We start from the raw sequence: 14314 nt of genomic DNA, 5'->3' as shown, positions 1-14314 counted from the left end.
TTTTATAATTGCTTTACTGAAAATTCCATGTATACTCAATAAACTGTGCCCTGGCCTGGGGCAGAGAAAGAAACCAAATGGAGAAAACAAATTGCTATCCGAGCCATCTACAGTTACATGCATTTTTATGGCATGGCACCTACTAGCCGTCTAGAAGAGGTCTGTCTGTCTGTGTAATTGTGTGTTGTCCAGGGCTAATCTCGCAAACCCCTGGACCGCCACATTTCCTCTTGTGCATGCTGCCAGTAGGCCAAGGAACTTCCTCAACAATGGTCATATCTCTTTCAGAGCGATACACCTCTTGGGTCATATTTTTTTCTCATTGTCCAGCTATCCCTACTTCTCACTTGAACTCTTTCAATCTTTTTAGAGGGGTCACAGTCAGATAAGGGCCACATGAGAAACAGTGAGATGACAACAACAATATACAGATGTAAGAAATCAGTCAGGCTTATCATCATTTACTGGAGCTCTTCCTACTAATCTTATTCTAGGTTCATTAATCCTCTTTCCAGGTACAGAGTAGGGTTAGTCCTTTATTCAATTCAGTCAATCCTTTGAACCAGCTCAGGCAGAGAAAAGCTGTAATTCAGTCAATCCTTTGTTGAACCAACTCAGGCAGAGAAAAGCTGTAAGAGGTGAGCTGTCCTCTGACGGAGTTTGACAGAGCTTGTCTTGTTAGTTTCTTGATATGCAGAGAGAACTGAGGATGGAAACAAGCCCTGTGGCTTTTTGTGTTATCCTTTTTAGCATAACCTTTGACTGTACTACCCATATTGTTAACAATCTGATTAATAAAGTGTCCAATCAATCAATCCATGAGTGGAGTAGGGACTGTGCATTCTGTTTTTAAGACTGTGAAAGCAGTGTGCCAATTTTGGCACACTGCTTGTGGCTAGAGGTAGTGTGAAATCCTTTGGTGAAAGAGATCAACGGCTGATAATTTAAAAAATCCTCATGAGAACCTATTATTTGCATATCTACAAGGGGGATCATTTAGCTAATTATTCACGATTCAGATAAAAGGCACACCTTTAGGGCACCTTCAAAGTTATGTCCTGATTCAAACTTTTTCTGTTTAGTGTAATTTTGGCATGTTTTGTGGCATGGCTCTGACAAATCAGAACATGGAGCATTTACTGCAGGGGCAGGAGTATGGAATACAAAGGGAGGACCTCACAGAGGTTGCTGTTAACAGAGCATATGTCAAGGGAGCCGAATTACGAGTCTGTGCAGTAAATTACCTGTCCGTGTGAAGTCAATGGCTGACATACTGCAGCAAAGAAGCACAGCTCTGTGATGGAGGCAAGGAAGCTATTGTGCTCACAGCAAACTCCAAGGCCAGCACCCTACATCAGCGAGATGGAAAGATAGTGAGAGAAATCCCTTTTATGTTAAACATCAAACGACTGTGTCCACCCACTGCATCCTGTTGGCCTGGCAGTATGGCACACACAGATCTCTGTCTTTGTTTTATCATTTCATTAATGCTCCACCATTAATCCATCCATCCACGCTCCAGCCACAAAGCGGCTATCCCCAGATGTCTCAGTTGTGCTGATGTGACGTGCACTGTCCTGGAGCACAGACTGAGTTCAGCAGCGCCTCAAATAACAGCAGACAGCTGTGAATGGGCCATGCACTGTTGCATCTGAAGATGAACAGTCTCTCTGGAGATTGAAGAGGACTTTTCCCATGTAAAGTAAACCACAGTCATTTCTGGCCCAGTGTAGCCAGAAACCATTATACTGTCTGTCTAATGGCTATGCAGTGCAGGATCCTGGGTAAGGCTGATAACACACAGGAAACAGTGTATGATTTCACTTTTGGAATAACATGATTAAGCAAGGGGTAAAATATGGAAAAGTGCTGAAAATGTGAACTTATTGATCAGATAATGACGTGTTTACTACTGTAATTAGCCTACATTGGATCATCATCCTAAAATGTGCCTCTGCCCAAGCGTTACAGTTTTTTTGTAATATGATATAAAACAAAAATGTTTGACAGACATCATGTACAGTAATGTTATTTATTTATGGGGGGGGGGGGAGATATTACCCTTGAAGTACTGCCTCTTATATAAATATGGTATAATTCTGAAAAGAAAACACTCCAGGGGAATGAAAACCAGATCACTTCTTCCTGTGAGGTGACCTGCCTGTAATGCTTAGTGGCATGGTGGTGAAATGAGGTGATGTTTGTTTGTGACAGGAGCCAGTGGCCATGAGCCTTGCATCAAGGGAGGTGGCTGACAGCGGCCCTCTGCCCCCAGGCTGGAGATGCTACATGTCACCTGAGGGACTGAGGTATTACGTCAACAGTTCCAGCAAAGGTAAGCAAGGCACAAAGAAAAACGGATAATTAATAATAAAATATTAAATTAAATAATAATAATAATAAAGAATAGCAGAAATCGTATGGCATGTAAAGTGTGTCAAAGATGTAAAAGTTTGTATGTTGTTCCTAGCACACATTGAGGTGCATGAAGGCGTGTGCATGCACTCACTTTAACCATACTAACAATGCATTACCTTAACTGAAAATAATTAATTAAACCACACTATACCCATGCTTAAGCATACTGTACCCATACAAACAGTGACTAACCTGAACTAGCTGAAAGCTACAGTATAACCATTTGATTGCGTCCAACCAATCAAATTCAGAAGATCCCAGTGTGGGTCCGACAGCTGAATATCCCTTAACATTTGTTTATTTCTCCAGTCAACATGTGCTTGGATATAGGATAATAGGTCTTCGCTTCAGTGTTTTTTTCTGAAAAACAAAACTTCAATGCACGCTGCATTTGATGCCTATTATGTATATAATGCATTTACCAATGAGATCTAGTACGCACAGGAGACTGAGCCACTGGTGAAGTGTTCAACTTCTGATGATAAATAGGGAACGGAGTATTACCACTTTCCTGTGTTGTGTTTTTGTTACCATAGCATCCAGTTCTCCCTCTCTAAACTCTGTGAACTCTGAAGACTCATTACTATTCCTCTTCATCACGATCATCTCCACAGTCCATTCATGAAAAGAGGGGCCTACGGATTCTATCTGCTGTAATCAGGTTATCTTAAACGTGTGACACTCTCTGGCCAAGTGGCCCTGCCAGTTTCTCAGCAGCATGGTTCGTGCCTTCAGTGGTTGAGTGATGTATCTGTAAATTGACTTTTGTTAACACCATATGGGAAAAAACGGATAGCATTTGATGCCGAGGCTAATAGGCACCTGACCTTTCACAAAGATGCCCAGCTTCATTTAATTACTCAAAATGGTTTTGCTTAACCAAAACCACAGTGTGTGTGTGTGTGTGTGTGTGTGTGTGTGTGTGTGTGTGTGTGTGTGTGTGTGTGTGTGTGTGTGTGTGTGTGTGTGTGTGTGTGTGTGTGTGTGTGTGTATGTATTTGTGTGTGCATGTGTGCGTGTGCATAATATTAGTATGTGCTCAAGCAAGTGTGAGGCTAAACTGCATGTGTGTGCATGTGCAAATTCTTTGTGTATGGATGTATGCTTGCGAATGCAGCTGTGCATTTCTGTGCCACACGCATAGACACTAGGGGTGTGCCGATACACTAATTTCACCAAACGATACGATACGATATTTGGCTCACAACTTCGATACGATTTCGATACGATACGATACGCACTTTTTTTATTATGAAAAATATATGGGGGAGAAAAAAAGCAAATGCAAACAAATAATTCTGTTTTTGCATTATTGTCTCCGCCAGGCCGTAAGGCATGGCGAGAGAGTATGTTTTACCCCCTGTCCGTGTGTCCGTGTGTCCGTCCTTCCGTCCGTCCGTCTCTCCGTCTGTCACCAGCTAATCTCCGGCACCGTTGGCCCGGTCGCTCCCAAACTGTGCACACACACTCCCTGGATGCCAATTCAGAACCTCTGCTCCAAATTTTTCACATGGGCCTGTTATAGCGCCACCAGGAGGCCGATTTGTGCAAAACCAATTTCTTTATATTACTCCTACAGATTTTATCCAAAGGTCATGCAAATCGGTATACAGTATCTCTATAGTCATGTGATCAACACGGATGTGTCCGATTTCCCATATTCCATCCTCATTGACTAAGGTTGGCTTCCAAAGTTTGCAGGATTGCTCCGTTTTGAACTAAATGCCTCAAATTATGCACTCAGCTTGCGATTTCCGTGAAATTTTACACGCACATTCCCACTAGGCTGAGGAAGAAATGCCACCCCTTTCACATTGGCCTGTTATAGCGCCACCAGCAGGTCTAATTTAGCTAAACACATTTTTGGAACAAAATGCCTCAAATCATGAATGCAGTGTCCGATTGTCGTGAAAGGCCTAAGAAGAAACGGGCACCCTTTTCACAATGGCCTATTATAGCGCCACCAGGAGGCCACAATAACCTACCTGACCTGGCGGAGACCTGTGCTCCGAGGAGCACTTTTTCTAGTTCAGATATGTGAACTTGTAGCTTTTCAGCTACAATAGCCGTTTTGAATCCAAATAGGGCAATAGTGTGACACCTGACCCGAAAAAACAACAACATGTTGTCACCCTTTTCACCTCGGGGCTGTTTGCATGCCTGATTATTATTATTGTAAAAAAAAAAAAAAAAAATTAAACGATATTTATTTTTCTTCAAAACGATACATATCGTCACGAAAACGTATCGCGATACATCGCGGGACGATATATTGGCACACCCCTAATAGACACACACACACACACACACACACACACACACACACACACACACACACACACTGGCACACGCACGCACGCACATTCATGTATGCTCACATGCATGTGTCTTACCCAAATAGAAAGGTTTACTTACATAAGGAATCTAATAGGATTCCTTTATGTGTGAATACTACTGTATAAGTTACACTGCAAGCTACGGTTTAAATGATACATTTTTGTAATGAACTAGTCTCATTCATGCACGCAGTTTTAGCTGAGTATTTACGCCTCATTTGGAAAAGATTCCAGGGGGAGGACAGGCTCCCATGGGACAGAGCAAGGCTGCATCAACAACCCTATAGCACTCTGGCGGTGGATTGCACCTTGGCAAACCTCTCACTGGAGTAGAACAAATACCCAAAGGCTATTTTTACACATACATACTGTAGCATAGCCATATGCTGTTTCTTTTCCTTTTTCTCTGCTGCATGGCATGGACAGTTTAAGCCTATTAATAAGCCTTTAACTGTGTACCTCTTAGTGGCGTACCGGCATATGATTTGTGTGTTCTGTGTTTGTGTGTATCAAATAGCACAAGATCGTGTGAATTGATTTATTGATTTAATAATACTTTATTAACACGATTGTTAACACATACAGTGCCAAGATTGCGTCAACACGTTCTTTCAAATCCATCGCTTGAGTGCCAGGATTCCTAAGAACGAGTTGACACGTTCTTTTGAATTTTCATTGTTTAATCTGTGATCGCACGGCTGTGTTTATTTCTCATCAACACTTTCGTTTTCCACTTACGTCACACTCACCCGGAGCCGGATGTAAAAAAAAAATTCATTTCCGGGTCACGTTGTTTTTCTCCGGTGATTTTCGGCCAGAATAAGGAAAAACACGGTTTTTCACACGGTATAAAAGACAAACGGACAGCTCAACTTCTATTTTCTTTGGTCCGGGTGACTAACAGTCATCGTCGTAGTGTATCACGTCGTTTTCAGGCCGATCAGCGGGCCGGGAATTGTCGAAAACGTCACATCCTTTGAATGACCGGATATGACGTGGGCCTGTTTGGGAGGGGGTGAGCGAGGTGATCAATGTTTGGATGTGCTGCTCTCTACTGGTGGAACAATCGTAGGTGCTTGACAACACAATCAGAGAATGTATTTGAATGAAAAATTACAAAACAACAAAAATTAAAAACACGCAAATTGCTGGCACAGGGGTGAGTACATTATGAATAAACTCTGGCAGTCAATGTGTTAACAATACAGGTAGTACAGTCAAAAGGGGGGGGGGGGGCTTGTTTCCATTGTGGTCCATTGTACTCAATTATTCAGTAATACATACAATGCAATACAATACAAAACATATTGGAATAAAGCTCAATAGAATCATTAGGTATATTCACAGAGAAAGAAAGGGTGGGGGCGGGAGGCAGAGGATTCTGCTATCACGGTGTTCAAGGAGTTCAACTATGAATCAGAGAGTTGAGAATCAGAGAGTTGCGTGGCTGCATGCATCAGAGATAACGCACGTCAGAGAGAGATTAGAATTGATTAGGCGATGGGGCTCAGATAGGGCTTGGGCTTCAGACTCAGTACTTGTTGGGTTTGGGCCAGGCTAGGGGCTAGGGCTGGACTTTTGTGCCTATGTAAGGCTCTACCGCACACCACATAGTACTGTGCAGACAGACAGAGAAACACAGAGAGACCATGCACCACAACACACATGCATGCATGCTGCATGCAAGCGCACTGCACACAGACTGAGAGACACGTGCCTCCTGGAGGAGATTTGTTCTCCTTTCTAGTTGAGTCCGGCAGTCCGCTTTTTGTTACAGCAAAATAAATGATCATTTGAAGAGAAACGATGAGTGGAACGATAGTCTTTTTTCCTACTCTATGCTTCTCTTAAAAAAAGAAAGCTTTACACAGGCAACCACCTTCTTACCTTGAGTGCCTGAAGAGGTGGTACTTTTCAAAACATCTGTGAAATACTGTAGTTGGCATGGGCAGGCTTATTTGACTTCTGCTTCTTTACGTAATCTTTGAGTTTGAAAGCCATTACAGAGTGGATGGAATGAGACATCAATAGAAACACGGTGTCTCTTTTAACAATATCTTTACTGCTCCTTGTGTCATTCCAGAAACAACATGGGAACGGCCTTCCATCGCTGTCATGTGTCCACAGTCATCTCTGACACAACAGAACTCCTCACCATATGGTGATATTGAGCACTATGTTTTTAATTTACCATCTCTTTCAACACTGTGCACCTACACGTACAATGTAGTGCCAATGCTCTGTAATAAGGCTCCTATATTATTATAAATATCATTAGAATACTAGATCAGTGGTTTTCAAAGGGGTTTCAATATCACTATCACATGTACAATTATGACATTTAGACTATTTTAAATGAATTCAAACAGAAGTGGTCCCATGACTGAAAACATTTACATTGGAAAACCTTTGCACTAGATGTCTTCATAAAGTACTGTACGCTGTCCCTAATGACATGCCCAACATCTTAGCAGACAGCAGATGGTATCTTTCTATTGACATCTGTGGGTCTGAGCCCACATGAACCCTCGCATCCCCATTCTGGAACATTTGGTGAAAATATCAGATCTAGAAGCTGACAACGCGTCGCAACGCGACAACTTGTGAACCTGTAAATCAGCTATTTTCTGCAAAGAGATTTGGTGTAGAGGGGGGGAATAGGAGCCCTGGGGTACCTCAGGGTTTTAAAGGATGGGGAAGCAGTCCGCTGCAGGGAGTTTTAGTCCATGAGCCAGACAAGATTTCATTATCGAAAGAGTGGGCAAAACCATACCTATATTAAATTGTTCATAGGGTCAATACGAGTAAATAAATATATGATAACCTCTCCACAGGAGCAGCTTTTACATGGTTATCACACATTTTGTTATTTTCATGTACATGACAGGTGAAAAAATGACAACATTTAAAAAAGTTATCATAATGAAACTTCCTGAGTTGATTACTTACATGAAGACAATGATTTATCGTATTACAAGTTTTCTGAAATTGTATATTTAAATATGCAAATTAGGCATTACGAAAATATGCCCGAATTTGTATAACTTTCCAGAATCAACATTGGAACATTGGACAAAGCCAGAGTGAACATTCTTATTTCATTTTGTTAAGATGTTTGAGTCAAAGGTTTTTAACGAGGGAATATTCAATATCTGGCTCAATTTTGGGGCTCTGGCTCATGGACTAAATGCCTAATTTGCATATTTAAATATACAATTTCAGAAAACTTGTAATACGATAAATCATTGTCTTCATGCAAGTAATCAACTCAGGAAGTTTCATTATGATAACTCTTTTTAAAAATGTTGTCATTTTTTCACCTGTCATGTACGTATGGGGAAAATAACAAAATGTGTGATAACTATGAAAAAGCTGCTCCTGTGGAAAGGTTATCATATATTTATTTACTCGTATTGACCCTATGAACAATTTAAAATAGGTTTGGTTTTGCCCACTCTTTCGATAATCATTGCTCAATTTTGGGGCTCTGGCTCATGGACTATTTGTACAGTATTGAACGAACTGTGATAATGAAAGAATGAAACAAGGCCTACTTTATGGGCTCTCTGGGCGCTATAGTGTAAGTGCCCTGACACTAGAGCCAGTAAACCAGGGATTTGACATAATGGACAAGACAGAAAGAAAGACTGATGTAGCATTGCATAGGAAGTGTGCAGAGATAAGATGTCACTGTAGGTGGATTCTTTTTTTTTTTTGCGCACTTGCCTGAGCTGCGTCATCACTCACAAACGCATGCATGCGCGCACACACGTACGCACACACGCACGGGTCGCACACACACACACACACACACACACACAGACACACACACACACACACACACACACACACACACACACACACACACACACACACACACACACACACACACACACACACACACACACACACACACACACACACACACACACACACACGCACACACATGCACTCACTTCATCAGTACATAGGAATAATTTACACCACAGACAGACAATCAACACATCTATTATTATCATTGCTTCAAACATGTTAGGCAGCAAGGGCATAACAGTTAGTTTATAAATTGCGGGGGAAGGTATTCTGATTTTACATTCCATGTTATTCTGTACACTTTACCGGAATCTGAAAATATGGCCTACAGTCTGCATGTTGATTATTAAAGTACTGTAACTGTTACTCTTTATCAAAATGTACATTTAACAAATAAATTGATGTCATACGAGTTGATTGAAAGATGATCTATATGACAGAAAAGGTTCAGATTAAAACTGCAATCCTAATCAGTGGTCATGCAACCAAGTACTGAATAAATCAGTCTTTAGGCTCTATGATAAGTATGTTTGTGGGCCCCTTTATTATTGCAGGCTGACAAGCTTCCTCGCTAGCTAGTATCCGAGCCTGTGATGTGTTGCCTCCGGGGTCACACTACTGAACCCACGTGTTTACCTTGAGCTGGAGATGGTCGATTTGATATGAAGAGAGTGGACAGTCCATGAGTAATAGGTGATGAGGAACCATTAGTGGCCCATAGGGTGGGTTATACTGTACAGAGACACACAACGATGTGCAGCATCTGAGCACTTGTCCTTCCCCTGTGTCCTGTTTGTGGAGGAGAGGAGGAAAAAGCTATTTTTTTTTCTTAAAGTTATACAGTGCAGGTCCACAAATAACGATTTTTAGCAGCCTCTGCTGGTCATTACCGTCACTGCAGGTCGTTAGTTTATTCCTCTGTTACCCAGAATTCCATTCGTTTTCACCGGAAGACGGAAGCGGTTCAAAAAGCGTTCTTTTAATTGTTTTATACGATCTGTGGATCGTTTCTCTTAGCCAGTGGAGCTTTAGTTACCGTGAGCTGTGTTTTCTTTTTCTGTTGTTTTTCGATCTTCAAATCATACAATCTCTTAAAATCAGCGTGAGTTTCCTTTTTGTTATTAGCGCGGTAGTTCCTGACCAACCGGTGCATTTCCGCTTCCGTTTTCCGGCTACATGACGTAATTTTCGCGGGAAAGACACCCCTATCACCGTTCAATAGAAAATATATGTATAAAAGGCTTTCGGGGTGAAATTCATGGAGTGGGTGTTGTGAAACTTTTGCCACTCACAAAAGATACATACATACATACAATTTAACTTTAGTTTTGTTGACAAAGTTACCTAGTATTACTTTAAGTAAAAGTATCAATACTGCAATGTAGAAATACGTAATAAGTAAAAGTCCGGAATGTACTTGAGTAAAAGTACAAAAGTATTGGTATCAAAATGTACTTAAAGTACCAAAAGTAGAAAGTAATCATTATGCAGAATGTCCCATTTCACAAGGTTTTCTAATTCTAAAAAGCATTCCAAAATGCATACAAATCTTTTGAAAATAGCATATCTACAAGCTCACAATGCGTCGCATCGCATTTTAAAATGGTCGAAATGTATATAGGGCTGAAGTGGTTTTGTAATAAGAATCAAAATCTACAAAGTAACTTGTACCTAAGTTTCCAAAAAAAATATTGTGGAGTAGAAGTACAATATTTGCCTCTGAGATGTAGTGGAGTAGAAGTAAAAGTACTGAATGCAGTTCCTACCTGAAATAAGTAACAGTCAGTGCAGAGGAGAATTCCTAAAGTGTTAACATGTGGGATTGGTGGCTTTGATGTGAGGGAGGACACATTGGCTCCTGTCTGAAAGATGAATGAGGGGACTTGCCATTCTCACAACATGCAAACAGTGGCTTGCCCACTCCACTGTTAAGATGCCAGATTACATCCTCAGCATAATTTGAATGACCTTTTCACTATAATTGAGCCATACATGGCATCTCACAGTGTGGATTGCTGTTGTAGCTCTATACACACCTACTCACTATTGTCAAAGATATCTCATGATCACAAGACTTCTTCTGTCGATTGTTCCAATAACAGATTATAATCTGTCTGTCTACCCATAGAAATGTCTGACGTTGCTGAACAGAAAGCCACCACGGACAGACAGGTACAGTATGGCCTAAAACCATCATATCATTTTACAGTAAATACTGCAGCTGGCCCTTTTAGTCATGTCTTGTCTATTTGTTTATTTGTTTGGTTTGTCAGTTTGTGATATCATGCAGAGTGCCATGCTCTGTGCAATGTAACCAGTGCCACTCCCATATCACAGATTCATCTGTGCCAACAGTGATTACGCGCCAAGAAAAGACACGTGACCAATTACGAGTCAGATGAGGGCATACCGTGTCATCATCGCACCGGAGCGGTACTGTAGATGGACAGATATTAGGGCCATATGGGCGACTAAGAATTTGGAAAACACATCCTACAAGGTTTGTCAGCTTTTGAACGGAGGCCAGCCAGAGAGCTTTAGCTCACGCTGGGAGAACTGGGAAACCTGGGGGCCCCGGACCGATAAGCTGGCTCGATCGCTGTCCTTCTCCCAGCAGCCTGGGTAGGCGCTGCTCTGCACTGCCCGCCACCATGTTCTGTGCCACGAAGGTGAGAGAGACCGAGCGAGTCTGTGGTGATACGTTTTCAATCCTACCTACTGTATGTATACTGTAGGTTGTATTCTGGCCGTGCATGTTTTCTTTGCACATTGCACACACTCTACAACGACATCGTCGTCAGCGCCACCTGCCACCATATTGTTGTGGAAGGAAGGCGGGGGGGGGGGGGGGGGTGAGGGGGGGGGGGGGTGAGCCCACCACAGTATTGTTGTGGCTCATTTCCTCCATTGACCATGTTCACACGGCGGCCATTTTGCTCTTACTTCTAAAGCCTTGTTTATACTTAGTTATGTGGTGGTTACTCGCACCGAAAATGGCAGATCTCCAAGCTCACAACTCGTCACTTGTGTTGGTGTTGCCGATCAGTTGTAGGTGGATCATAATAAGGCGTGCAGGTGCAGGTAGCTGCTGCCCCTGGAGCAATCACGTGTGCAGTAGCTGCTGTACTGTGCACATAGTGTGTTTCACGCCTCCGGTGGAACACTGTCATAAGAGAGAGATGATAATGATGCTGTTGGAGCCAGCCTGTACACACATATTAGACCGACCATGCACACGGATGAGCGTGCACGCACTCACGCACGCACGCACACACACACGCACACGCACACGCACACGCACACGCACACGCACACGCACACGCACACACACAGCACAGCACAAACATATAAATATTGATGAATATGAGTCTGCTTCCCTACTAAGTAGCCACAAACCTTTTAAAGTCCTTGTAGCTAACGTTTGGTCTCACTCTCACTCAATCTGTATCACACACATCCATACCATACAGAAACTGATTACGCACGCACGCACGCACGCACGCACGCACGCACGCACGCACGCACGCACGCACGCACGCACGCACGCACGCACGCACACACGCACACACAGTCCTTAAATCACAGCTTTCCACATCTAATGGGTTCATAAACATAAAACCGTAGAGGCACTTGATTGGCTGCTTTTTTTTTCTTCATCTCACAAGAGAGAGGATGCTCTCTCTCTCTCTCTCTCTCTCTCTCTCTCTCTCTCTCTCTCTCTCTCTCTCTCTCTCTTTCCACCAGCTTGTCTCACAATCATAATTAGCCTTTTGGAGATCATCATTCACCCATTTACATCTCACCCTGCTCTCCCTCCTTCCCTTCCTCCCTCCGTCCATCCTCACACCACCTCCTCTGTTCTCCTGGCAAGGACTATGTAAATACCCCCCCTCCTCTCTTTCTTTCTCTCTCTCTCTCTCTCTCTCTCTCTCTCTCTCTCTCTCTCTCTCTCTCTCTCTCTCTCTATCTCTCTCTCTCTCTCTCTCTCCTTCCTCTCCCTGGGTAATTTCCTCACACATTCACACACTGCTGTGCTCTCTCTCTTGTCTGCTCACGCATCTCCAGCCGTGTCCATCCTCAGTGATCTGTCTCTGCATGGACTGGAGCGACGTACGGTATCTCCTCGCTGGAACGCGCAACTCGTGTGTGTGTGACAGCAACTCGACGCGTCACGTTCACCGGACCGCGACCGTCCACCCCCACACACCACCTTCCCCCCTACACGGTCCCCCTCCCTACACCCCACCTCCTCCTTCCCACCTCCCCCACCTCCTCACCCCCTGCAACGCGTCGCCTCCTCTCCTCTCCGCTCAGCGCAGCTCGGCAGCGCTTGGGTTGTGACACCGAAAGGCAGCTTCAGGGTGCGCGTGTGTGCGTGTGCACGAGGAGAAGGCTTTCCCTCCCGAACAGAAGGAGCAGGAGAGAGGAGGAGAGGAGACGATGATGGAAGCCAGCTTTGACACTGAGGAGAGCTTTGATGATCCCTCCTGTCTTGTTCCACAGCCTCCCGGCTCCATCTCTCCGGCCAAGAGGCAGATCAGAGAGGTCAAGGAGACCAAGATAACGGTGAGTACCTCGCAGCTCCCAACTTCATCCGTCTCCTCCATTTCCCCTGCTCCTCTCTGCTGTCAGTCAATCTCCCTCTCCTTTTATCTATGTTCCTCTCTTTCCTAGTTCTGTTGTTCTCAGAGCTTCTGAAGGGCTAGAACATCTCAGGTAAGCTGATGTTCTGTCTCCAGGATTCTGATCCTCTCTGCAAAAAAACACAAAACAAAAAATAAAGTAAAGTAAGTAAATGTTTTTTTTATGTCATGGCTAGAAAGATTTCATCTTCGTGTCAACTGATGAATAGTGCATTTATTCTACTCACATGTCTCCAGAACACTACGGTAAATCATAATGCATGATATGGATTGTGGTTATAGAGTCACATAGGGAATCCTCCATTGAGAGTCCACAGGACAGAAAATTATTCTCAATGAAGGAGCATCCCTGGTGTCTCCCGTTAATCTCGAGCGTATGGACTAACCTTCCTTTACTCTGCCATATTGATTCTCACGACTCCCTGGTAGCTTGACAGACCCCTGGCAGAGATAAATTTTACTTGCACAAGATGCATCCTCAAGACACCAAACTTGCCTCACACCCCCCCCCCCCCCCACCCTCCACCCCCATTCCTGTCTGCTTCACAGATTTGGAGCAGGAGTGTAGCCTATAGCTCCATTCCAGGTAGCGCAAGCTGCCTTCGGATCTTTGGAATGACAGAAAACCGTAAAGCTTTTGTAGAATTGCTGCGGCAAGCTATGGGTATTTTTTGGGACTGTGCAGTCTTGTCTGTCTGATATGGATCTCATTTAGATCTCCAAGTGTTTGTTCTCTCAAGCTTTATACAATAATGTACAATAACTAATTTTCAAGTGAAAATAATGTGATGTTTGTCAGCTGAAAATGTGTCATTTCTGGTGGATGTATACATTTGAGTTTAGTCGCTTTTTGGTGTGATGCTTTTACATCCCATCCCCTAGACGGTCCACAAACAAACTACTCTGCAAGGCATTGCAGGTCACACAGCAGCACTGCAGCTGTCATTTGGCAATGTGTCCAGGATTGGGAAAGTAAGCACTTTGTACACTGCATTGTCAGGAGTACTCCTCCATCAAGTCCACAACAATAGCAAGCATTCAGCCAGCATGTCAGACCACACACATAAATCTTATGTTAATTAATCCATTTGTAACTCTGAGAGA

At 43.3% G+C, this 14314-nt stretch overlaps 2 protein-coding genes across 2 annotated transcripts in view; both read left to right on the top strand.

The window, feature by feature from the left end:
• Positions 1-14314, top strand: part of LOC308099243 (uncharacterized protein) — a 355975-nt gene that overhangs the window by 259288 nt on the left and 82373 nt on the right. The gene's annotated exons all lie outside the window — the stretch shown is intronic.
• The window catches only part of LOC308098301 (growth arrest-specific protein 7-like), a 32016-nt gene continuing 19921 nt past the window's right edge, over positions 2220-14314 (top strand). The window contains exons 1-4 of the mRNA XM_080446606.1: positions 2220-2335; positions 6838-6915; positions 10696-10739; positions 13071-13133. Coding sequence (XP_080302732.1) covers positions 2227-2335; positions 6838-6915; positions 10696-10739; positions 13071-13133 — 294 coding nt within the window. The 5' untranslated portion in view covers positions 2220-2226. The remainder of the gene's footprint in view (positions 2336-6837; positions 6916-10695; positions 10740-13070; positions 13134-14314) is intronic.

The sequence above is a fragment of the Gymnoscopelus braueri genome (genome assembly GCF_963280865.1).
Source record: "Gymnoscopelus braueri genome assembly, chromosome: 13".
In the NCBI taxonomy this organism is placed as follows: Eukaryota; Metazoa; Chordata; class Actinopteri; order Myctophiformes; family Myctophidae; genus Gymnoscopelus; species Gymnoscopelus braueri.
The sequence above is the reverse complement of the archived record's forward strand: the minus strand, read 5'-3'. Positions and strand labels throughout refer to the sequence as shown.